The sequence below is a fragment of the Crinia signifera genome, chromosome 6 (genome assembly GCF_055691185.1).
Source record: "Crinia signifera chromosome 6, ASM5569118v1, whole genome shotgun sequence".
NCBI lineage: Eukaryota > Metazoa > Chordata > Amphibia > Anura > Myobatrachidae > Crinia > Crinia signifera.
The window spans coordinates 274,517,826-274,544,799 of NC_139222.1; the positions used below are offsets into that span (position 1 = coordinate 274,517,826).

General features: G+C 44.5%; 1 protein-coding gene across 1 annotated transcript in view; it reads left to right on the top strand.

The window, feature by feature from the left end:
- Positions 1–1,161: 1,161 nt before the first annotated feature.
- LOC146009363 (ovostatin-like) overlaps positions 1,162–26,974 on the top strand; it is a 69,525-nt gene continuing 43,712 nt past the window's right edge. The window contains exons 1-13 of the mRNA XM_083149663.1: positions 1,162–1,280; positions 9,807–9,990; positions 12,025–12,181; positions 13,830–13,882; positions 14,399–14,419; positions 14,697–14,865; positions 16,127–16,211; positions 16,793–16,919; positions 18,641–18,755; positions 20,538–20,653; positions 21,410–21,565; positions 22,201–22,431; positions 23,689–23,746. Of these exons, the coding sequence (XP_083005789.1) occupies positions 1,180–1,280; positions 9,807–9,990; positions 12,025–12,181; positions 13,830–13,882; positions 14,399–14,419; positions 14,697–14,865; positions 16,127–16,211; positions 16,793–16,919; positions 18,641–18,755; positions 20,538–20,653; positions 21,410–21,565; positions 22,201–22,431; positions 23,689–23,746 (1,573 nt within the window). The 5' untranslated portion in view covers positions 1,162–1,179. The remainder of the gene's footprint in view (positions 1,281–9,806; positions 9,991–12,024; positions 12,182–13,829; positions 13,883–14,398; positions 14,420–14,696; positions 14,866–16,126; positions 16,212–16,792; positions 16,920–18,640; positions 18,756–20,537; positions 20,654–21,409; positions 21,566–22,200; positions 22,432–23,688; positions 23,747–26,974) is intronic.

Below are 26,974 nucleotides of genomic sequence, written 5' to 3' on the forward strand. Positions count from 1 at the left end.
CGTACCCGCCAGTGGTGCTGTGGCCTCAGTCTCTGGCTACTGTACTTTTACTGGGCATGTGCGGGTCGTCTGTTCCGCGCTCTGCAAAAGACCTGCCCTGCCTGCTCGTAGTGCTCAGCATTCTTTTGTGAACGTGACAGGCCAGCAGAAGCCAGACCCAGCAGAAAGCAGCAGCCAGGAGCCAGCAGGAAGCAGCAGCCGGGAGCCAGGCCAGCAGGACTGAGAACGAGAGAAGTCCGCACCTGAAAGCAGGATCTGGAGCAGCAAAAGGTTAAATGAGGCTCATGCAGAAGAGCGTTGTGTGGATTTGGGATTAGGTAGGGGGCCCCATAAATATCATAGTACAGGGCCCCAAGATTTCTGTTGCCGGCCTTGTTTGGGGGTCTGCAGGCCCAGCAAGCCACCCTCTACACTATGATACTGTTCCTTTGACAGCAGCATCGAGATTGCCGGTGGTAACAATGAAAAGCACTAATTGTCCGTCCCACCCAGCCCCCGGCTCCCCTACGCACCGCATCTGGTCAGCAGCTCCTTGAGCAGTCAACAGCAGAAGAATCAACTAACCCAGCGGTAAGATGCCCTTTGTTGGCATGAGTTGGTGCCCCCACTAGTGGCTGCCTAGGGGGAAGGTAAAAGTAGTCTGTGGGGTGGGACATATATATGTATGGAAGCAGTGTATGTATGTATAAATGAGGTCATCAGTGCATGTATGAAAGCGTCAGTGCATAGTAGAGCTTCACCCCCCACATTACATCGGGATGGGTGATAGCATGGAATAAATTAGGCCTCAAATTTAGCCCCCCTCCCCCAAGTCCTGGCGACGGCATCCTAGGTTGCAGCCTATTGGTTAATCAGGCGATGTTTATTGTGGCTTTGTCTCCAGCAGCTACTACCGGTGTGACTATGGACCCATCACCCAGATTGCATTGTACTGTATATGCGGTCCCTATATTAGCTGGAATTGTAATATTTTACTAACCCTCTGCTGCCTGTTATACTCATTGCATATCTACTAACAATGGCCCCTGTGTGTGCTTGTGCTCTTCCTGGTGATAATCACAGGGAAGTGAGATGCAGGACACAGGAGTTTGCATGCTGAGCAGGAATTTGGGCTTTGGCATTGTGACTAACAAGGAAGTTCCCTCCCCTCTCTCAGGTGCATATAACCAATGCAATGGGATGGAGCAGGTGAGTCTGGGTCTAGCTGCTGACATGGCCCTGAGGATGCTGCTCCTGAACTTGTCTCTGCTGTGCCTCGTCGCTGGAGCCGTATCAGAGCCGTAAGTGACAGCTTATTCTGGTAACCCATACTTAACATAGCAGCCTGCAGCCATCCAGTATCACCAGTAGCCTGCAGCCATCCAGCTTATAGTATAACTACAACTCCTAGCATGCTGCACCGGGCTGTGCCATGCACCTGCATGGCTGCATAGCCGTAGGCTGCCCATCTCTCATATGGGATGCTGCTCACCTATACTATAGTCTGCTCACTACAGCAACATGGGAACAGTACAGAACATGCCATTTCTGTGCTCTGTTACCTGCATAATGACACACATGCAGGCTACCTGACAGTTGGTAAGTCAGAGTGCCCATACACTTGTGATTCTTAAGTGCTTGTTTTCCCAGCACCCAATGTCATGACACCTGTGATCGTAGGTGCCGATTCTGTGGGTGCTCAAAGGCCCGAGCACCCACGGAGATTAATGAGCACCCACGGGCCCGAGTCCCGCTGCTGGGCCGTCATATTAACTTGCTCATTTGCGGCTGCAGTACCCACATTGCCGGACCCGCCACCTGGGAAACAGTATGCCGGGAAGAGTGTATTCTATCCGCGGAGTACCTACGCTGTGGGGGCATTTATGTACCTGCGCTGTGGGGGCATTTATGTACCTGCACCATGGGGGCATTTATGTACCTGCACTGTGGGGGCATTTATGTACCTGCACTGTGGTGCATTTATGTACCTGTACTGTGGGGGCATTTATGTACCTGCACTGTGGGAGCATTTATGTAACTGCACTGTGGGGGCATTTATGTACCTGCACTGTGGGGGTATTTATGTACCTGCACCGTGGGGGCATTTATGTACCTGCAGCGTGGGGGCATTTATGTACCTGCACTGTGGGGGTATTTATGTACCTGCACTGTGGGGGCATTTATGTACCTGCACTGTGGGGGTATTTATGTACCTGCACTGTGGGGGTATTTATGTACCTGCACTGTGGGGGTATTTATGTACCTGCACTGTGGGGGTATTTATGTACCTGCACCGTGGGGGCATTTATGTACCTGCAGCATGGGGGCATTTATGTACCTGCAGCGTGGGGGCATTTATGTACCTGCACTGTGGGGGCATTTATGTACCTGCACTGTGGGGGCATTTATGTACCTGCACTGTGGGGGTATTTATGTATGTGGAACTCTGTTGCTGTAATTTAAATATTGGAGACAGCTATGCTCCATAATATAAATTGGTATTATTTTGTGGCCACACCCCTTCCCCATTAAGCCACTCCTCTATATTTTTGGCTTGAGCACCCACCAGCAAAAACATAAATCGGCACCTACGCCTGTGATAATACATCGGATGCTGGAAGAGGGCGGGCGGTAGTGTAGCAGAGCTGGTGGTGGGTGGAGCTATTGGCAGGAGGGCTAGCGGGTGGCGGTAGTCAGTGGAGGTGGTGGTAGGCTGCAGAATTAAAAAAAAAAATGTTTTCAAAAGACCGGGCGGCCAAGTCTATTGAAATTTGTTTTTAAATTCACCAGCTCCGTTGTCTACTGCTGCCAGCTCTGCTACAAAGCCGCTGCAGATCCCATTGCCAGTGACCGCATGTGGTTAAAAAAAAACACATTGTATCGCACATGCAGAGCAATAGATATTATGTGCAGCATATAACGCTCACCACGCTTCGGGCTCGGTGACTCGCTGCGCTCGACACACTATATAAAATCAACTCCATGCCGACGTGGATAGTGGGGGTATGAAAAGGTCGGAGGACGTGTACCGCCGCCCCTCGCGGGCTTGCTGCGCTCGCCACGCTTGGGGTTGGCGCTGATACTGGGGGTGGCGTGGGGGTGCATTTAACATTGTAAGCACCTATTAAGGTGCTTATACAATTAAAAATCGTTTACGGGGCCCATTTAACATTGAAAAAACCCATTACGGTGCTTATACAATTTAAAATCGCATTGCATTGCATTGTATGCCATTGTATGCCATATACAATGGTATACAATTTTAAATTGAAAACAATGCCATACGACTGAATATCATGGGCACCGTGCTATGAAACAAGTACCACAACATCAATGTAAGCTCACATTTCTTCAGTGCATTGTGGGCACAGCACATGTACATTAGTTGGGTCCTGTATATGGCCTGGGGGTAGGTATTTTCTTGCTATGTGGTGCTATAAGTCCTTGTCTTGTGTTAATGTCACCAGCAGGTAAACAGATCTGATCGCAGTACAAATTTGTTTGGAAAATGGGCAAAACCATGTGCACTGCAGGTGGGGCAGATGTAATATGTACAGTATAGATAGAATTAGATTTGGGTGAGTTATTTTGTTTCTGTGCAGGGTAAATACTGGCTGCATTATTCTTACACTGCAATTTACATTTCAGTTTTAAAACACCCCATTCAAATTTAACTCACTCTGCACATGTTACATCTGCCCCACCTGCAGTGCACATGATTTTGCCCATTTTGAGAACAAATTTGTACTGTGATCAGATTTGAATAAGGGCCATTAGGATAAACCATTTGATAGTGTCTAATGAAAAATGTCCCTACATTAAAAAAAAATACCCCCCCCCCCCCCCAGCAACAAATTTCCAAAACCATAGCTTCACATGTCCCCACATTACAAAGATTAATTCCGCTACAATGTTTAGCTGCACATGTTTTGACTTTGCTGTTGATAATAATCAAATGTAACCTCTTACGTAATGATTCTTCAGGCACATGACTAAAGTGCATTAAGTTTTAATATTGGGGAGTGTAAACCTATACAGTATGTAAATAATAATCTCACACCGCAGCACTGTGCAATTAATCTGAAAGTCACCTGATCCAAGTGTCTTGCAGGCTGAGGCTGGGATGCCTACACAGTACTGCTTGTGTTCTAGGAGGCTCCGCCAGTCTGGTAATTACAGGATTATCAAGACAGCTGTGTGTTTATTTACTGCATATATATATATATATATATATATATATATATATATATATATATATATATATATATATATATATATATATATATATATATTTTTCTAGTGGAGATAATTATATAATATAATCACAATTTTTTTATTCTTTACATGTACTCCTTGTCCTTTCTGTTTTGGACTTCTCCCACTTCTATAAACTTACAATACAAACAATTAAAATGTATCCGTGTACATCAGCCACTTGTATAAAATTCCATAGCTCCTACTAAACACCACATGTGCCATAATCGGACATTTAACTAGAACAGGTAGTGTGTACTTCCACCTTGGTAATAACCGTTGCTGCCTACATTACCCAATAATAAAATATACATCACTCCAAGCATGGTTACTGTGCACCTACCTTCTGCATTATAGTCAGCCACTTTTCTTGGAATGTTATAAAAAAAAGAAAAAAAGTGTATTTTATATATGCATTTAAATAATACATTTCTGTTTAATACTCTTGAAGCAACATCGGCTTTATGCAGTGTATTTGAACCTCAGATCTAATGTACTACATTCAGACACTACCTGGAGGTTGGACTCGAGGGTGCACTGAGCATGAATGCAATACAGTAGATGTGATTGGCACAGGTGTGGCTGCCTTCATCTTCTTAACCGCTTATTACTAGCTGCAACACACACCCAGCCAGGCTGCCATGCCAACCCAACTATACTATTATTATTATTATTATTATTGCCCCAAAGAGCTGAATGTCTTTATTTGCCTGAGACATCTAGGTTTTTATTGCTTGTATACAGATGTAATAATACATTCTGGGCAAAGATGGGAAGTCCATATTGACTTAAGCGCCACGTTTTTCCCCCTCACCGAACCCTTTCTCTAGCCCTTAGATAACCATGGTCATCTCATTCTTTGATTTTGTGCCACTAGAATTCCAGCCCAGTAACTGTTTAGATTTGCGCAGTGAGGATTGATGGGTCTGTGACTGATGACGGAGCCCTATGGTCACTTTCCAGTAAACCAGATGGAATGTGTGATATCTCTGATGGGGGATATTATTGGAGAGACACTGATCACATACCTGGCCCCGCTCCAAGCTGAGGCTTCTTTCTGGGGTTTTTTTTTTTCTCTAGAATAAAATCTGTTTCTTTTTATTACAAACTGAAACATTAGATAATGGGCCTTATTCTAGTTCACTCTTTCTGACAAAATCCTTCTTAGATGGACAAAACCATGTGCACTGCAGGTGGGGCAGATGTTACTTGTGCAGAGAGAGTTAGATTTGGGTGGGGTTTTACTTCAAAGTGAGATCTATATTGCAGTGTAAAAATAAAGCAGCCAGTATTTTCCCTGCACAGAAACAAAATAACTCACCCAAATCTAACTCTCTCTGCACAAGTAACATCTTCCCCCCTGCAGTGCACATGGTTTTGTCCATCTAAGAAGGATTTTGTCAGAAAGAGTGAACTAGAATAAGGCCCAATATCTCATGTTTTCCAATTTAGTGGAATTTGTACAAATCTTTCAGCCCGAAAGGCTCCTTACTATCATAGGATGATAAGTGCAAAAGTTAACAAACACCATATGCTTTCTGAGCGTCCACCTTCACATACATATAATGAAGAAAATATACAACCCTTTTGAGCTGTCACTAGTGCCCCTTTCAGACCGCACATATTAACCGGTATCTTGCCTTTTTTTACTGTTTCAAAACGGTAATATGTGCGGTCTGAAAGGTCCAGAGTGAATTTACTGTTTTAAGATAACTGGAATTTTAAAACGGTAAAAAAGCAGGGTCCTACCCGTTTCAGACCCGTTTTTTTTTTTTTGTTGTCTGAACGGGTCTAAAACGGTACCCAGGCAGCAGTGAGCACTATTGGTCCTCAGCGCAGTGCATATTTAATGAGCCGGCCGCTCATTATATAAGCGCATATGTAATGATCTGTCGGCTCATATAAATATGCACGGCACTGGGGGCCTATAGTGCATCTCCGGGGTGTCAGTACCCCCAGCCACACTGCAGCACAGATCCTGCCCCCTTCCCGCTATATCACCATGCATTACCTGGCGCAACCCCTCCCTTCTCTTCTAGGAAACTTTCTCCGCCTGCCCCTGCCTCAGGTACCGAGGGATGAGGGGGGTATAAGCGGGGCAGTATCTCTCCCCCCGTTTACCTCCAGCAGCCAGAGAGTGTCAGATCCCCATCTGGAGAGCGAGCCGGGGTCACCGCTGGAGAGGAGGGGAGGGAGGAGGAAGCGGAGGGGAGGGAAGAGGCGGAAGGGAGGGAGGAGGTGCGGGTCGTGTCACTGATGCTGCTTTCACACCACAAACCTGCTTTAGACCATTTACATGCAATGTGAAAGGGGTTAAACTTGCTCTGACCCGTTTAAAAAAAACAAAACGTTTTAAATACCTTTTCTAAGCAGGTTTTGCAGTGTGAAAGCAGCATCAAGGGACATTTCACTTCATAGTTCATACAAATGTTTATAGGAGATCTTCCATCAGTTTATCGGCATATGAAACAAAGGCGTTGTAATTACAGACTGCCACTTCAGGATTTGCGTAGATCCTTATGCTGATTACTTTTACTGCTTATTACAGAACTGTTTTCATTAAGGTTCTTATTTTATTCTGGTAATTGTACTTTTACCTTGGAATCCCTGGAGCGAATTTAAGCATTGGTCTGGATTTGATTGTATTAATCAAAAACTCTTACGCTATGATCATTTTTTTTTCTTTGTTTCGTATGAATATGGCGATAAACTGATCTATAAACATTTGTATGAAGTGTCCCCTGAGTGACAGCTCAAAAGGGTTGTATATTTTCTTCATTATATATATATATGTGACGGTGGAGGCAGAAAGCATATGGTGTTTGGTTAACTTTTGCACTTGTATTCTATTGGGGTAATCTGGGAATACCCTTTAAAAACACTGCACTACGTATCTGCAGGCTTCACCTGTGGCGCACTGTGTTTAAACCTATTCTTTTGCACATTTATCATAGGATGATGATGACAGTTACAATAGACGCACATTATTGAGCATTATGGTCCATTTAAGACGTAGTTTTAGTCCTGCCTGGGATGCAGTCGGAATACGGCAAACCGGCACCGGAATGATGACATCAATGAGGATGGGGGGGGGGGGGGGAGGTATAATACAAGTGGGGGCACTTGGGGTTAGGCTGTGGCTGTAGGGATGGTCAAGGTTAAGGAACTTATGAAGGGGTTAGGTTTAGGCAGCAAGGTACGAGAGTTCAGTACTAGTGGGAAGGTTTAGGCTGCACTGGGGGAGGGGGGGTGGAGGAGGGAGTGCTAGGGTGCAGGGGGATTGTGAGTATTCTTGTCTGACCCCCCTGTAGGAATCTTCTCCATTGGGATACCATAGTCGGAATTCTGACTGCCGGCATCCCAACTTCCAGTTATTTGTATGCGTCCCTCCTGCCCACCTATATGGGCAGCGAAGGAAAATCTGTGCGTTGCTGTGGAATCTGGCCAAATACCGGCATTACCCCTATAGAATGCATACTGGTATTATCCACAACATGCAGGTGACCAGTCCTCGCTCTTCATAATCCTGTATCTCATAATCATTTCTTAGATGTGTTTTATTTGACACACACAGCAAGACTTTAATGCTTGTTTTACAATGCAGTAATTATATATTATGTCGGTTCTTTCTTTGGAACCTTTTTATTGGTGTTTTTATTTGTGCCTGAAAGCCTTCTGAGGCGGGTGCATGTCTCTATGTAGAGATGATGGTTTTACAATGTGGTTCCTTTACTGCACGTACCTGAGTTGTGTATTTGCAGTATTCTGTTTTTCTTACACCACTTAAGCAAAGTATTGGGCTCCATTGGTGACTGTAAAAAGTAAAGACTGAGGTGAGATGTACTAAGCCTTGGTGAAAGATAAAGGGTGAAATGTAATAGGGTGTGAGATTGAGAAAGTGAGAGATTTGGGAAGAAATATCCAGGTTTTTTTGAAGCAACAATCATTTACACTGCAAAATCACACTTGGCTTTGCGGTGTAAATGATTGCCGCTTTAAAAAAACCTGGATATTTCTTCCCAAATCTCTCACTTTCTGAATCTCTCATCCTAATAATTTTCACCCAAAGTACCAACTAGCCAATCGGCTCTTACCTGCCATGTTACAGGCATTTTGGTAAAAAGACATTATCTGATTGGTTGGTGGTTTTTCTCTTCGAGGTTGCGATCCTGGTAGTCAAAATACTGACACTGACATCCCGACTAGCAGCCAAAAACCAATGCCGGGATTTAAACATCGAAGAGGGTGCAGATGTCAGAATGGCAGGCTAGCGTTAGGCTGAAAGGGTGGGTTAGGTTTAGACACTAGCGGAGACTTTCGATGGGTTTAGGTGGCGGATGGAAGGTTTAGGCTGCAGGGAGGGCTAACGTTCAGTGGACAGGGGTAAAGTAAGTATACATTAATTTGTATGCATCCCCTTCATACATCTGCCCCTGAATAACCAGCAATCACATATGTATACAGATATTGTGTGGCCTAGTGGCTTTCTTAATGGTTGCAAATGGCAAGTTTTTGCATACAGCGCATACTAATTGACATATTAAGCATATTTAAACACTGGGGCAGACGTATTAAGCCTTAACAAGAGATAAATGCAAGGATGATAAAGAGAGATAAACATCCAGCCAATCATCTACTAACTGTCATATTACAGGCTGTGTTTGAAAAAAGCCAGTAAGGAGCTGATTGGCTGGATGTTTATCTAACACATGACAGTTAGCAGGTGATTGGCTGGACGTTTATCTCTCTTTATCACCCTTGCATTGATCTCTCTTGTTAAGGCGTAATACATCTGCCCCAGTATTCGGCTACAACTTGGCTGGATCTATTGTTCTGTTAAATGAGGCATTTTGGGGTGGAAGTGGGTGGTGGTAAATAAATGGCGGGTGACCATCCTGACTTGTGGAAGCGCGATGGGTGTGTACCAGAGGCTCCATGCCTTCTGACTCATGCACAAGGGGAAGGGAATCCTGTTTATGCTGGATTTGTCACTCACTACAGCATGAGGCTGATGTATAAAGTATTACAGCATGGCTTTCCATATACAAACCTCCACGTTACTGGACGGAGACTCATTAGCATAAACTCCAAAATCATGCTAATGCACTTACCAGTGACTACAGCTGCTTGTGACTCAGAATAAGCTCCCATATGCACAAAATAAAATTTTTATATTTAATTGTGTGTAAAATCCACATTTTATGCATTGTTTATTCGTATATGTAAAATCCTGTCGTTACTGCTGGAAACTTTCAAGAGTGATCAGGTTACATATATGGGGCATACTTGCCTATTTTTTAAGGAGTACAATGCTGGGCAGCAGGAGATTTATGACTGAAACGGGAGCCTCCTGCATGATGGGGTGGGGGGAGGCAAAGGTGATACGGGGTGCACTGCAGTCACTTAACGTATGGCCCGCCTATATTTTTAAATAGTTTTTGGTCTAGAACTGAGTTAGTCGGCTTTGGAAGCGAGACCCTTCTTCCACTGTCACAGCTGGATGACAGTCCCTATGCTACGGTACCTATAGCTGTAACTATTTGTAACCTAAATCTCTTTGTGTCTATTTTCAGGCAATTTTCATTTTACATCCCTTGCCGGCTGCAGAGTGAGCAGACTGGTAGAGGATGTCTGGATGTCAAATACCACACTGCACCCGTAAATGTTGATGCCTTTCTTGAGGTTTATGGCATGAACTACACCATCATCAATGAGGAGGTCCCTACAACACTCAGCTTCAAATGTTATGACTTCCCGGTAGGTTCCACTTCACCATTCACGGTTTTGGTTTTTTATGGTATCTTCTGATAATCTAGTCATCATTAATAACCGTTTATTTGCAGTTAGTAGGAAGTATAATGTCTCGGAATGCTATTAAATGACAGAATATCGGCCACTATGTAACCTGTGTAATTGCTAATTAATAAGGTTGCTCTAGAGTGGCTTACAATAGGGAAATGTTAAAGTCGAGAAGAAACTCTGGTCTTGCAGAAGCGGAACCGGAACCTATTTGTCCCCCATCTGTTTGTTGAGCAATAGGAACGATATGGTCTTATCCTTCACCAAACAAATTAATTAATTCCACTTCCAACAGTTATTGATGATGATGATGATGGAATAAAAGCATGTTGCTGATCCTAACTGGAGCAATTCAAAGCTTCCATGGATATAATGTATCATTTACTAAGCCTTGGAAAGTGATACATTGGAGAAAGATGAGCTACCAACCAACTATCTCCTACAGTAACTGGTATTTTCCAAACTGTTGAACATGGTAGATGGGAGCTGATTAGTGACTTTCAGTCAGGAGAGACAGTTGCAGGTTAGGGTGGACACATGCAAATCACTGATAAATGATCCTGAAAACCAGCAGCTCTTTCATTCCAGATGTATAACGTAAACCGACAAAATTGGCAGAAAATCCTGTCATCTGCCAGTAGGATTACAAAACTGCTCTAGTGTGTAGGGAGCTGAATGGTATCCTCACCACATACGCTTTCCTTCCTTAGCACGCAGCGAGCGAGAGGTGGCTGCGGTCGACTTGTCCACTTTTCTGGGTGGCCGGGAATGTCACCTGATTTTTCAGAGGTCTCCCAAACATTTCAGGAGAGGGAGCAAGTATTGTATGCACCAGAGACATAAGTAATGTTCAATACCAACAGTATGTTCTCTTGTATCACTGCGATACTAATCAAAATATGCTGCTGGTAATAAGACATATTGTAGTATTAAATAGGGCCCAGAAAGTGTTCCGGTTTTTTTTTTTGCACCTGCTCTATCAAATGTGACACTAAGCCAATCCCAGTGTAATGTACTAACATTACATAGCCTTGTATTGCTAGGATTGCCATCTCCTCAAGTCCTTCATTACCTACTGGTGGGATATAACAATTAATCAGCTCTTATCTGTTATTTTTCGAGTCTACTTTGATAATATGATAATGGGAGTATGGAGCTGATTGGTACATTATCTCTCTCCGAGATCTGATAAATCTCCCCTGATTACAGATGATCAAGGGTGGGATGCCATCCTTGCCTTAGCATACATGGGCTTCTCCAATGCATTAGTCTCCTGAGCTTCTGTTCTGTAGCTATCCAGCTTTCATTGTCCTTCAACTGGTCCTCTGTGTTACCTTATTCATGGGACAAGACAAAGGGACTGATGACAGGAATTGACCACATTTGCTACGGATCCAAACACATATACTGATCACATTTGATCCATGTAGTGCCTTAGACCTCTTGAGGTGAGCCTTGATCTTTTATCCTCAGCACCCTTGCGCCTAACCCTAGTCTAGTACACATGGATCCAACTCTCCATAGCCCCCAATATTGTCTTCCTGATCGTACTCCATTGCTACACTTCAGGGCCAGTGCAAGGTATTTAGGCACCCTAGAGAGGACTTCAGCTTACTGCTCCCACCAAAACCCACGCACCAAATCTGACTTGCCAGAACCTAAGGTGAAAGTGTTCGAGGTGGCATCTCAGAAGTTGAACACCTGCCACTTGAATTAAGTTCAACAAGGATGTCTGAGTCATCCTTCATTTTATAATAGTGAGATTCAGGGGCACCTCCAGATTCTAGAGTCCCTACTAGGCAAGTGCCAAAAGCTGCTTAATGGAAGAAGGCCCTACTCCCCCTGTCAGTAGTAACTGAGGATATGACCAAATGCCCATGGCCCCGTCTCTTACTTTCTGAGCTTGTCCAGGTGAAGATGTATTGAATTTGTAAAGTCTGGTGTAATGATTTACCCTCATATGGCTCCATTTTTATATTTTAATCTATCCAGGTACCTTTGGTGAAAGAGGCTGTTCCAGTATTTCTTACGATCAATGTAACCAGTGGGAGTTACAACTACACAGAACGAAGGGCTGTGGTGGTGGCCCCAAGAGTCAACAGAACATTTGTTCAGATGGATAAGTACTTGTACAAGGCTGGAGACACAGGTAAGGCTAATTATTTTAGCATTGTAATCCTAATGTCCTTGTGGGCATGTGGAGGCAGCCATTTTGTGCTCTGAGCCAGGGATGCCGTTGAGCTACCTCAGTGATTCTCCTAATGGCTGCTTTCTCTCTGTGGTCAACAGATAAACTTTTAATAGTGAAATTAAAATGAAATCTCAGCCAACTCTTTATGGGGCAGATTTATCATCATGTGAATCTTCTAGAAACAAGGTTCCTTAATGTTTAGACATCAGGAGGCTTTCTTTTAGGGAGTTTCGATGAATGGTTTAAACAGAAGAAACCTTTAACCTAGGAGTGTTGCTTAAATAATTTATTTATATGGCGCCACAAGGGTTCCACAGCGCCTAACGGTACACAATGAGCAAAAAAAAAATGTAAAAATGAATTGCAGTACAAGGGAATTGAGGATAATTACATGGTAAACAGACAGTTCCCTCAGGGGCCAGGACACCGAAGCAGTTACTAGGGTGACAGAGCTATCTATCTATCTATCTATCTCCCTGCACGTGAGAGCTTACATTCTAAAGAGGAGGGGCAGACAAACAGGGGTGTCATAGAATGGGTAGAAGTGAGCAAAAACAGAAGGTTAGGATGAAGGTGGCTGGGTGTAACAAAGAAGTGGGTCTTGAGAGCCCATTTAAAGTTTTATAGGGAGGTGGCAAGTCTGATAGGGAGGGGTAGAGAATTCCAGAGATAAGGAGCACAAAGGCCAACATCTCTGAGACAAGAATAGGGAAATGTAAGCAGTTGGTAGAGGTGGCGTGCATTTGTGTAACGAGAGAGAAAGAGAGAGAGAGAGAGCAGGTCAGATATGTAGATGGGAGAGGAGTGGGGTGATGGCTTTTTGAGTGTGCGGAGCTTGATTTGTATTCTGATGGGAAAGGAAAGTCAGTGTAAGGTTTGTAAGAGGGGAGGCGGTTAAAGTACAATGGAAGAGGAGCAAGGCAGCAGCATGGATGATGGGGGAGGAGAGAGAGGTGTTTGGGGAGGAGAGAGGTGTGTAAGGAAGGCCAGACAGGAGGAGATTACAATAGTTCTGTCTGGAGATGACAATTGAGTGGATGAGAGTCTTTGTAGCATCCTGAGTGGGAGTCTTAATCCTGGAAATATATTTGAGGTGGCATTGACAGGTCTGAGTTCTTGCTTGTGTGGTCTAAAGGAGAGGAGGGAGTCAAGAATAATGCCAAAGCAGCATACTTGAGGGCTAGAGATGGTAAAAATTGTGTGGTGTGAGGTTGGAAGATGATCAGCACAGTCTTGGACATGTTAAATTTAAGAAAGCGCTTGGACATCCAAGAAGAGATCCAGCTTTCATATTCTTAAAGTTTCTGGTATGCCCTTGGGGGAGAAAAACCGCTACTTAGGGGGTGGCTGCAATTAACTAAGTTTCCAGACTGCCCAGCAGGTCACATGTTTCAAGTGACCCAGCAGGTTCACAAGGATATTTCACCAACTGCCACATTATCCAGAGCACAATGGTGATGAATTGTAAATGTAAGGCAGACATTTTACCACATAACTCCGAAACGAAGCGACCAATTACAACAGTCTTCATGAAAGCTTTTGTTTAGGCCTCTGTCACATGTCTATTCTTCGTGCACCATTTATTTTGTCTCTTTCTTTTACACAGTGAGCTGTTATGTGTTTACGCTAGAAGATGACTTGAAACCGGTGGAAGAGTCGGTGAGTGCAGTACAGAAAAGGGCTGTGGATTTCCAGATCAAAGTCGATTCTTGTTCTATTTCTGAAATTTTTCTTTAATCCCAGTTGTAAAACTAATTAAAGGAGACCTGTGCATTGCACCTCCTCCACTAAATAAACTATATTGTCCTGATACTGGCAGCATGGTGCACCAGCATGGAAATCAGCTGAGGTGCCTGCTACGAACAATGTACAGCAGCTAAAATGTGGCACATACATTCCATAGGATATATCGCTAGCATAAGAGGATCTTCAAAACATGAGGTCCGGTCCGGGCCAGGTTCTCAAACCTTGTTTAACTTTTTAGGAGTTCCCCCTGCTTTTAATTGATTGCCTACAGGCTTGACCTACATAGATCAGGCTTTAATTTAATTTACTTTTTTTTTCGATAGTATTTTTTTTTTCAAATAATAATGTTCAGGGGTATTATGATTTGTGGGGGTACTTTCATCATCAATCATGATTAATAAACTTCTTTTTTTTTTTTCTCCATACCAGTATCCTACAATCTTTGCGCAGGTAAGTAATCCTAGATTTATGTATGAGCGTTGTGCATTTTGTATCTTTTACATCACAGGTTCTCAAAGTCGGTCCCCAGGACTCCACACAGGACATGTTTTGCAGGTCTCCTCATCGAATCAAGTCAAATAATTAGTTCCACCTGTGGATCTCTTATAATGTGTTAATCCGTAATGAGTGCACCTGTCGTGTGACCTGTAAAACGATAACTGTGTGGGGTCCAGATGACCGGGTTTGAGAGCCACTGCAATATATTTTATATCCAACTTGCATTTAGGATTCTGCTGGGAACCGGATGTTTCAGTGGGACAATCAGAGATCTGAGAACGGCTTTCTGAAGTTAGAAATCCCGTTACTCGGTGACCAAGACTCCGGTCAATACACAGTCACCGTCATAGGAGCGTACAGTGGAACCTCCTCAAAGACGTTTATGGTTGATGAGTATGGTAAGCTTCTCTTGGACTTTATTGATGTATTCTATACCTTCAGGGGTGTATAATATTGGGATAAATCTGGATGATTTAAAATACCCTCCCAGAGCTCCTAACTGTCATGTTCCAGGCTGTGCTGAATCTGTCTCCCTCTCCCAACATTGAGGCAGATGTAATAAGCCTAGTGAAGAGCGAAAGTGGAGATGAGCTCTTCACCAGGCTTAATGGACCTGCCCCAATATGAGCATCCTGAATTAATTTTACTTATGTCACTCTGGGGTGATTCAGAACGGTTCACACAGGTTTGAATTCGGGCCCCGTCACCGCTGTTGGGGGCCTGTGCGTGCGCAATAATGCCCTTGTGCAAACCTCCCGCAGCGAGCACTTTCAGCAAATTTTTAATTTGCTGGAACGCTCGCTGCCTAAGTGACAGGTAGGGGGTGTTCAGGAGCAGACGGATGACGTCAACGCCTGCCCCCAATTGGTCAGAAAGCTGTAATCGAAAAATTAAGTCCTGGCTTACTACTTGGCACGAACAGAGGAAAAGTAATTTTGGTGGTGAGAAACCATCAAATTTCTCCTCTGTTCGGGTGGATGTGTAAGGGTAGTGCGGGGATCTGGGGTGGGGGGCATGCGTTTGCCGGGGCGGCATTTACCTGCTCGCTACCTGTGAATATATGCAGCCTATCGAGCAGCGTCTGAATGGGGCCCTGTTGTTTGCTGAGTTTGCAGCTACCTGTGAATGAGGAAATTACCTAACAATATGATTATCCATGAAAAACTGGGTTTACGGATGATGAGGCCTACAGTAGGTCAACACCATATGGGTCACAAGTACGAAAGGTCGACATGACCATATCTGACGGACAACTGGCCAACACATGTTTTAGGGGGGGGGTTGCATGTTTTCCCAGCGTTTGCTTGGTATACTATAGACATGGACTACAATCAGGAATAGTAATCGGTAGAGAGCACCGCAACAGCGAAGTGAGCCACTACCCCGCCTGAACCTTGGCGAGCAGTTTGTGACGGTTACGTATTACCAAACATACAAGATTAAAAAAAAAAAAATGTCAGTTATTTGTGTCAACCTTTTTTGTCCCCGGCGACCTAATACATGTCCAATAATTGGTGATGCTGTATTGAGTCAACCTACGTTATATACATCTATGCCACACCTAAAAAACGGTCCATATATTCCATGAAACCCGCCCTCATCTGAACATCCATTTAATCCTTTTGTCTCATAATACTAATAGTTACATCTTTGTTCCAGTGTTGCCTAAACTAAGCCTGGATATTGACGTTCCTAGTTCCATAACCATCCTGGACAAGCATTTGTCATATAAAGTAACTGCCAAGTGAGTGACCTGGAGCGGGAATGTGGGGGATCAAAGATTTCTGGTTTATTATAAAGTTGGGTGTTTTTAAGATCCGGACACCTATAAATTGTATTCTATTCTGGGAAACCTTTTAGCTCAGACATGTACAGGGGTGGAACCAGCTTTAACCATCAGCTGATCCTTTTCAACCTCTTCCCCCAACCCTTCCTCAATGGGCTATCAGGGCCACCATTGTGTGGCTAGTGACCACCACTGGGATTTCAAAAACCATTCAGCAATTACTGGGACAAGGTGAATGTGGGCACATCTAAATCACCAGTATTCTGGGGAAGAAGATATTCAGAAGGATATGAGAACAGGAGGTGACCAGGTGACACTAAGATCTCTACAGCACTAAGTGGGCCCCAGAAACCTAACTGGGAGCTACAGTATTGATTGGGCTCAGGAAAAACAATACCGGTGGGTTGGTTTGGTGTAAGACCCGGTATTATTGGACTGCTTCATTAGTATATTTGACCACTGTGCACACAAGGTTCATAAAACCTAGAGAAGCTGTTGTTGTATGCTAAACCTTTTTATTTTGTGCTCCTTTTTCTTAGGTACACTTATGGTCAGGGTGTCCCTGGAGCGGTCACAGTCCAATGGTGCAGGAAACCACTGAATTATTATGTAGAAAATGCCTGCAACAGGGATCCCAATGGACTTTGCTCTTATACCACCGGCACCGTAAGTTCCACCTGTGACTGAGAAGGATTGGGTATCCCACGTCATGTGACGTTACTCTTCACCCAGATGAATCAAGCTTCAAAAAGTGTTATTCAACCAGTTGATCAGCTCCTACCTGGCATTTTTCAAAACCAGCCTGTAACATGACAGTTGGGAGCTGATTGGCTGTCTATTACTACTAGTGTTGCCACCTCTCCAGGATTTCCTGGATTCTCCCTGAATTGGTGGAAACCCTCCAGGACGTTTTTGCAGTCTCCCGGATTCCAGGATTCTCCCGGAATCTGGGTGACTTTGAAAGCCTCCCAACTGAGTGTGCACACTGTCAGGGGTGTAGGGAGGGTGGTGTCGGAGGAGTGTGAGCTCCGGGGGCCAGAAAGGCCACAGGGCCTGCACAGTGCGTCTCCAGCACATGCGAGTTGCTGCCCACCCAACAGCTCCCTCTACCTCCAGAAATATTTAAACTGGGCCGCGGGAGAGGATGGAGGAGCACTGTGCAGCCAACAGTTGAGGATGCTGCTGCAGCTCCTCCTCCCAAACTGAGCCTCAGAAGAGAGATAAGCCGGCTGCTACTGTGTATCAGTCCCAGGGAACCTCTGCCCGTCTGTGCTGTCAGATGAGGAAAAGGTGAGGCCAGTTTTGAGGGGGGGATTTGTTTGTGTGTGTGTGTACCCCCACGAGGGAAAATAGCAGGTGGCCGTCGGGAACCGGGCTGTCAGTGTTTTGACAGTCGGGATCCCGACATCGGGTAAATGCCTGTCAAGACCTCTTCCGGCACCCGATAGGAACGGCTGGTTCAGGAATTTGATAAGCTTGCCTGAAGAGGTGAGTTTTCAGGGAACGCTTATAGGTTTGGAGACTGGAGGAGAGTGGGTGGGAGGGCATTCCACAGAGTGGGTGCAGCCCGAAGAAAGTCCTGCAATCGGGAATGGGAGCGAGTAATGAGTGTGGATGAGAGACACAGAGCTTTGGTAAATATACCTCTTAATCTTTCCTACTGAGACGATCTCAATGTTACTCAGCAGTCAGGACTATCTATTGTAGACTTTTAATGATCATGCATGAGGGATAAACAAGCCCAGTTCATCACTGAGCTTAGCCATGTGCTGTAGCAGACAGTGACGTGTTGATCTCGCTACTAAACCGTCTCTTAAGCCCCATGCACACATGCTATATACCAGAGATGTGTATTAGGCAAAAACCCTGCAATATAAGCAGGATGGACAGTAGATGCATTGTCTGTCTGTGGCCGATGTGCAGGACCATGCAAAGGGTAATCCGTGCTTTATTTCTCAGTGATCTAGTTGGATCGCTTAGAAATAGGACTTAAGTCACCCCGTGTGTATCCCCCTTTAGGGAGACTGTGTAGACCATTTACAATAGGCTCCCTTCTCCTAGACACGGGTTGACCAAATGGAAAAGGAACAGGAGTTTGTTAACGTACACAAACAAGGTTGTAAAGACTCAAGTAGATCACACCCATGAACCATGAGTAGGTCAAACATCCGTGATGGAGCATTGGTTCGGGCAAATCTGTGTTCAAGAACAGTGTGTGTGGACTATGGAAACCTGGTCATAGGGGTGTATTGGCACTGTGGTGTGTGGGCCTTTAGATAGACCTTAGTGGATAAGTCTTTTTATACCACATACTCTTGTGGTGCCAATGTGGCATACAGTAGACCATTTTCTCCACTGACGTCTGCTTTTAATTCTCGCCATTACAGTTGGACTCCAGTGGTACATTTAGTGGAGACCTGGATACGACTTTTTTACAGTTTGATCGGTCAGGCTACAACATGGCCATCACTATGCAGCTCACTGTGACGGAGGAGGGTACAGGTAAATTCGTATTTGTGTAGATGTTGTTTGTCTGCTCACATTTACCCTTCTAAGGAAAATATGTAGGCCACAGACCTCCATTACAAATTTGATGGAGAGATCTGTGGATTTTTAGTCCCATAATAAAATTGTCAGACTTCTCTGGAAAATTATACCCTCACTTTGGTCAAGTCCATAAGGCATTCTATTATGAAACAGAATCAAACTCTGTGATGTGGCATGTGGGTTCTATGCTAGTCAGACTTTTGGGGTGTGGATTGACTCCTAGCAGAAGAATAGAGCAAGGCTTGACCTAGTAACTGCTCTAATGGGCGAAGGGTCTGGGACCCCTCATGGAAAAAGTCTTAGCTGGGTATCTTCACTCTGCCAGTGGGAGAGATTACAGGGGCTCTCCCCATTGGTAGGGGGGGGGGGAGAAACATTGTACCTAGTAGGTGACTCTCTTGATGGGGTTTGTAGCCCCTGAAGGATGATGGAGCAAAAGGCCCGGTCTAGTATCCATTCCCTAGGAGCAGAGAAATGCTGGGACTGAGTAGATTACTCCCATTCAGAGGTTCATAGCCTCTGATGGGTATACAGCGAAAAGCCCAGCTTAGTACCTTAACCTTGGGATGCAAGAAACACTTGGACTCAGTAGATTGCTCTTCCCAGGGGGCCTCAACCCTCAATGGAAAAGCCCAATGGAGTATCCATTCCCATGCCAGGGGTTGGAAAGCACCCTAGCTAGGAGTAGAGAAACACTTGGTTGGACGCTGACTGGGCAGCTGCTTAGAGCCCAAGGTGTCCTGGGCCTTTTGGCTGGGGCAGGACAATTTTTCACACCCCCACCCGACCTTCTGGCTGGGGTCTTTATTTATTTCTCTTCACCCCTTTCACATTTGTCACTCTTCACATTTGTGTTTTTTTTTTGGCTGTGTGTATGACCCTCATGGGCTACCTTCTTTCCTATGATAAAGAGCTGCAGTCCTTGAGGTCAACCCCGTACCACAACATGGAAGGAAGCCTACTGAGGGTTTCTCCAAGGTTCGGCAAGGGAAGAGGGTGTCTCTGAGCTTCTGCGAGGAGGACCCACCGGTCCCTATTTTCCCCTTATGGGCCTTCTGGCCGGGTTAGCGGAGTAATGGGTGAGGTTGAGGGTCCATATGTACGTCCACCCCCTATGCATGATTTAGGTCACTGCACTGGGTGTTTGGAGCACCACCTCGGGCTCCAAGTGGGAAAAAAAATGTTGGGTCTATGCTAGTTCTCCTCTTCCTTCCAGGACTATTGTATCACTTAGAAATACTGTACACCTCATAAAGATGTAACCCAGAAATACCCTACCACTCATGTATGCATGTGAAGGCTTTAATGTGAAATAAAGAACAATATTTGTTCTGTCCCTCCCTTATTATCACACATTGTTTAATCTGCCCCTTAATTTGCATTAGAGGTTGTGGTTTGTTTTTATTTTCTTAAATCATAGCAGTGACGGGCAGATGATTCTTAATTAAAATATTTTTCTAAATAAGTGAATTGTTTTTTTTTTACCTGCCCGCCTTGCATTCAGTTGCGTGGACAGAGTGACACATTTTGCCCACATTTTTACTTTTCTCCTCCATCAGCCTGTCACATCAACCATATATACAGTAATCTGACTTGGTCCTTAACTACCAACCAGTAGATTCCCTTTCCATTTTGGGAACCGCTGGTATGTTTGGAATCGTTTAAAGCAAATTTGTCCCAACTCGCTGTTCGCAATTACATTTTTTTTCTTCTTTTACATGCACTTTATTCTGACAGGGGTCAAAGCGACTGAAACCAAATCTATCAGTATCACCTCCCAGTTGGCCCAGGTGTCGTTTATTCGCGATATAATGTCAACATTTTACAAACAAGGAATTCCTTATCGTGTGGTGGTAAGACAACTGAGTGTATTTTACAGTGTTTGTTGAATACAGTGGTTCCCAAACCTTTTTGAATCCTTGTTCCCTAGAACAGAGGAGCAATTTTTAGCCACTGCGCATAAGCATTTATGCTTGTGTGCAGGCTCCGTTTGCGAATGGATACAGTGACTTGTATAGTCACCGGCCCGTCCGCATGGAGCAGTGCGGGTGGGGTGGTGGACACGGGTCATGTCACCATGGGATCACTAGGCGTTCCCATGGTAATTTGCCTGTGATGCCGGTACCGCGTACAAGGGCACTGCAAATCTGAGTCACCAGAGAGTGACTTAGATGTGGGAGCACTGTGGTTGGCCACAATCTAATTATTTCAGCCCCCCATGCAAGCTTCGAATGGAAGTTTATGCAAAACCTCCATATGCATGCAGGGAAACTCGGCGCGCATGCAGCAGGCGGGTGTTCATGCGGGTGGCGTTTAGTTGACTCACAAAGCTGAGAATCAACCAGAATGACCTCCCATTGTATGTTATGGTTGAAACCCACAAGCGCTGGTTTTGCCTGTAACATTGACCATTAATCCTTTGAATTGGCTGAGGGCCACCAGCCCGAGGCACCCCAGGGTGCCACGCCACACCGTTTGGGAACCGCTGGTTTAATGCATTATGTACGTGTCACCCGTCACCAGACTTTCAGGATCTATTAGTTTAGCTACCTAATATTAGGTGCCCTCTTGCATGTATTCTCTTACACTTCTACTTTGCAAACCTACAGATTCAGGCGAAGGATGGTCACGGAGAGGCTCTAGCTAACCAAACAATAGAACTGCAGTTTAATGGTGATCCTCGGAACGTGACGACTGATGGGAATGGCAAAGCACTGGCTGAGTTTGACACCTCTTCTTTAATAGCCTCCTCAATTAGCCTTCAGGTGAGTGGATACAGGCCAATGGCGGCAGCAGCAGATACATGACTTGGAGACTATTCTCCATAAAACATGACTTGAGGTTTGATTGTCCTGTTTTACTTGTGCCATGGACCTATCCGCATGCTGGTCTAGAATTTTTCAATTGACTAAATAGTTGGCGGCCTTTACATTGTGAAGTACATAATCCATTAGGCAAACAGAACAAGAAAAAAATGACAAACCATTGTAGAAGAGGGGGTATAACCTATGGGTTTGTATCGAAATCCCAGCAATTACTATCTTAACCGTCAGATTGCCAACAGTGGCGTTCCAAAGGTCAAAATACAGATGGATCCTGATGAGTTTTATGTTGCTAGCACTAACCCACTCCATACTGCAGCCTAATACTAACCTTTCTCCAGTGCAGCTTAACATTAACTCTAACCCAATGGTCCTGTGCCGCGGATGGTGGGAGGGGAAAGAACATGAGGGGACAGGTTACACTAGAAAAGTGGATTCCAGTCTAGACAATGGATTGTGTTACTGTGAATAGGATGGGACCAGAAGTAGTAATCATCGAGTGAATATGTCCTTGCATGGACAAGTGTATCTGATCTTATTTATCATCGCATGGCTGACTCTATCTTTACTCCATCCAGGCCATTTACAAGAATGCCGAACAGTGCTATGACTCTAATTTTGTAGTGCCTTCTTACTCCAATGACTACTACCAAATCACACGGTTCTACTCCCGGACGGAGAGCTATATTCAGATACGGAGTCCTATAGAAGAGCTACAGTGCGGACAGAAGTATGACATGACCATTCAATATTCCTTTGGCAAAGAATGCCTAAAGGAAGGTGAAACCACTGCAAATTTCGTCCACATGGTGAGTACTGGAAGGGACGTCTAACATACAGTAACTGGTGGCTTTGGTGATGGCGGCAGCTGGTGCTACCATAGGAACCTTAGCAAAACAATGGACCAAATGAGTGATTATGGAAACCAATAATGTGATGAGCTTTAGTCTAAGTGTGTGTGTGTGTGTGTGTGTGTGTGTATATGTGTATGTGTGTATATATATGTATATATATATATATATAATTTTATTAAACTATGCGTCTAAATGACCGCAATCTCTCCAGTTAAAGGGCTGAATCAATGCCCCAGAAAGCAAATAAAAATAAAAGGATTCAGTATTGAATCCCGACGCCGGAATCCCCCTTGCGGGCTCGCTGCGCTCGCCACACAGCGGGCCCGGTGCCTCGCTACGCTCGGCACACTAATTTATTCTCCCTCCAGGGGTGTCGTGGACACCCACGGAGGGAGAAAGTGTCGGGATTTCGGCGGTTGGGATTCTGAACGCCGGGATCCCGACCGCCGGGATTGTAACTGCATCCCAAATAAAAGCCATGTTTTTGCACGCACCCAGGAAAGCGGGCGGGGCCACAAGGGGCATCCCCATTATTATATGGGAACACAGAGCATTTCATGGGCATTGTCATGCTAATGAGGCCATGACATTGGGGTGGGAAGCTGACATCCGGCCAATTTCCTTCCCATTTCAAGTCACTTACATATGCGCGCATGCACCACATCTTTCAATGGTCGGTGATCATCAAAAGATGTGGGCGTCTCCCCCTCCCGGCCTGTGAATGGATGTTACTGTGTAACTGTAATTGCGCTTGTGAATAGGTGGCGGCAGCCAAGCCAACCATTCGGAAGGCGGGGTTTGGTGAATTTGCAATGCTGCAAATTCGCAGCCTTGCAAATCAACCAAAATGACCCCCATTATTTAAGTGCAGGTTGCCTTTGCTTTGAAGTGCACATACAGTACCTTGGACAGCTCTATTTTTATACTGTGAAGAAAGGAATTCGAGTTGGAGAGGTGTGTTTTAGTCAAACTCTAAATCAGATTTTTTGATTTAGAGGGCTGCAGTGTAGCATGGTTTTGCCAAGGTGTAAAGCTAGGTACACCCTACACAATGTGTGTGTGTGTACCCAGCGACATCGCCTGCATAGTCCGCTACATAGTGGGTAATCTGCTTTCATTATCTTTGCTTTGCTCCCAACTCTGAATCCGTATCTGTATGTGTCATTTTTAATGAACACTTGTCCTAAAATACGGTTCTCTTTTTTTCTCCAGCTGATGTCAAGATCTAAGATTGTTAGTTATGGTGAACATCCAATGGACATGAGCACATGTAAGTTCCTCTGCCTAGTTTCCTCATTTAAAGGGAACCACTCACCCCAGTAATTAATAACACTGGGGAACAGTCACGATGAACAAATATGCATAGTATATGGGGCAAGGGGTCATGTGTGGAGGTCATTGTTCACCCTGAAAAGTTTATAGTTGGGGGAGGGGGGTAGTCAGTATTCATCCAGGGATGGTGTATAGTAGGGAGAGGGGCCAGGGCACATATTTGGTGGTGAGGGTGAGTGGTCAACTTACAGAGTGTATAGTGGGGGCACCGAGTATAGTGGGGGAGTATAGCACAGTGTATAGTGGGGGGGGGGGGGGGGTGCGGCATAGAGCATATCTTTTTTTCTTGTGGGGGGGGGGGGGGGGTGACTATTCTCCTTACATGGTGGTACTGGTCCCTGGGGTCTGGCAGCCAGCATGCTGAGGCAACAGATCAGGAAGAGGAGTGCAGGCAGGGCAGCTGGCAGGATAAGTGGGGCTCTCCCAGCTCATCTTCTTGGGGTCTGGCCGGCTCTTTAACTGATTTTTCTGCATTGGTCCAGAAGAGTGGCCCCCGGCCGGCTGCGCACTGGTGTCACCACCCCAGACCTCCACAGGCTCTCTGTGGTTGAGAAGTGTGGTGTGCTCCCTTCAGTGCACAGACAGGCGCTACCAGGGGTGTTCTGTCAGGAGCTGCCACTTGATGTTGGGGTTGTCAACCCCAATAGCCCAAGCAAAAAGGAAAAAAAGAAAGTGGCGCTGTTATGATGAAAGATCATATGATATTTAATAACAATTTAAAAACATGACATGCATGACACAATAAATGAAAAATACATAAAAATTGTGATTTTGGAAAAATATGGACCAGAGGCTGAAGTGAATAGGACCAATAGATAATGATTGCTGGTGAGATAAGGGGTATAGCTGATATAAAGTACGGTTGCCCACTGGGCTGATAGTTACCACTTATGATTTTGGAATGTCCAATCCCGATTGTGGTTATGGGTAGAGATGTCCTCAGATGTTTGCGACTATACGACCACTTAAGTGGGACCAATTGATGTTGTAGGCTAGATGTTGGAAAAGCCACGGGTGTCTTGTGTCGCTAGAGGTAACGATCTCTTGGGAAATATTGGGCAGGTGTCCTCAAGGTTGGCGGGGTCTTTGAGACCAAGTGTTCAATGTTGGAGAACAAGGATGTCCAACCTCGATTCCTGCTGGTGGTGTGAGCCAACAAAGGGGTGAGCTGGTATCCGATGGAAATGGAGGTATATAAGGCAATGTCCTCTGGGTGTGGGGAGTGGGCGATCGTGATCGCTCAAAGGTCCAATTGGAGGGGATCAAATATAAAACAGCAGGTCCGGTCCAAGGTAAACCCCTGACGCGTTTCGCTGCTTAGAAAGGTGCAGCTTTATCAAAGGTGGAGTGAGTACTGTTCACCATGGGGTTTATATACCCATACATCAATGATTAACAATTAGCACCTGTGCTATCATTGTAAGTATTTGATATACATATAAAAATATGATCAACAGAAGGCAAATGGCATCATTAATTATTAACAGTTAATGCATTCATAAAGTTAAAAAAACGAGTGTTCCAAATAGTGGTTTAAACCTTTATTAGTCTGGCAGGAGAAGATGGAACAGCCAATCGGCTGGAGGCAACATAGAATTAGCAAGGAGTTTGTGTATTGTTTCTATGGTAACCGGCAGTCCGTCCAATCATATGAACGGACTGTCCGGTCATGTGATGTTACAGCGTCTGAATGTGTATCTATCAGGAAGTAGCAGTGGCCGGCGTGCGTCGCACGTCTCGTTCTGATAATGTTAGGTGTGACGTTTGCGTGTCAAGCCTCACTTATATCTAATTTCAGGACGGGGAACTGATACGTGTATATATACATATATATAGAAAGCTGTTTATCTGGTGGAATGTAGTGAAAAATCTAATGTTATAAGTGAGAGATCGGTGTTAAAGTACAATAATTAGCCACATATAGTGACAATTTTAGTACATGTCATATGTATTTTATCATTATATCAAAGGGTGCAGGTCGTCAATTTGGTCCACCCAATCCGGTCACAGTGTTAATTAGTTTACAGGTTGTCATGGGAACCGCCATAACTTTAGTATACAATACAGGTCACTTTTGTTACCATAGCTACTCGACCTAAAACACTCAGATGGCATGGAGGAGAGTACGAATAAGGGAAGTAAGGATATATCAATAAAATAAATAGAAAAAATGATGACAATGAGATGAATAAATACAGAAAAATAAATGAATAAATAAAGAGAAAGGAAGAGAGGTAATAATAATAACAGTAACGAACATGGATTGGTAGTATATTATAAATACATATGTACCTGTATAACCAATCATATAAAAATAAAGATAAAAAATATACAAAAAATTGCAGAAAAAAGAATATATATATGCAAATGGGACCAATTAGATAGAGGGATTATCAATGAACCGTCATATTTATCTCCACTTATACCCCGCTCTGAAAAGTATGTTACCATAGAAACAATACACAAACTCCTTGCTAATTCTATGTTGCCTCCAGCCGATTGGCTGTTCCATCTTCTCCTGCCAGACTAATAAAGGTTTAAACCACTATTTGGAACACTCGTTTTTATAACTTTATGAATGCATTAACTGTTAAATACTGTTAAATTAGTGATGCCATTTGCCTTCTGTTGATCATATTTTTATATGTATATCAAATACTTACAATGATAGCACAGGTGCTAATTGTTAATCATTGATGTATGGGTATATAAACCCCATGGTGAACAGTACTCACTCCACCTTTGATAAAGCTGCACCTTTCTAAGCAGCGAAACGCGTCAGGGGTTTACCTTGGACCGGACCTGCTGTTTTATATTTGATCCCCTCCAATTGGACCTTTGAGCGATCACGGTCGCCCACACCCAGAGGACATTGCCTTATATACCTCCATTTCCATCGGATACCAGCTCACCCCTTTGTTGGCACACACCACCAGCAGGAATCGAGGTTGGACATCCTTGTTCTCCAACATTGAACACTTGGTCTCAAAGACCCCGCCAACCTTGAGGACACCTGCCCAATATTTCCCAGGAGATCGTTACCTCTAGCGACACAAGACACCCGTGGCTTTTCCAACATCTAGCCTACAACATCAATGGGTCCCACTTAAGTGGTCGTATAGTCGCAAACATCTGAGGACATCTCTACCCATAACCACAATCGGGA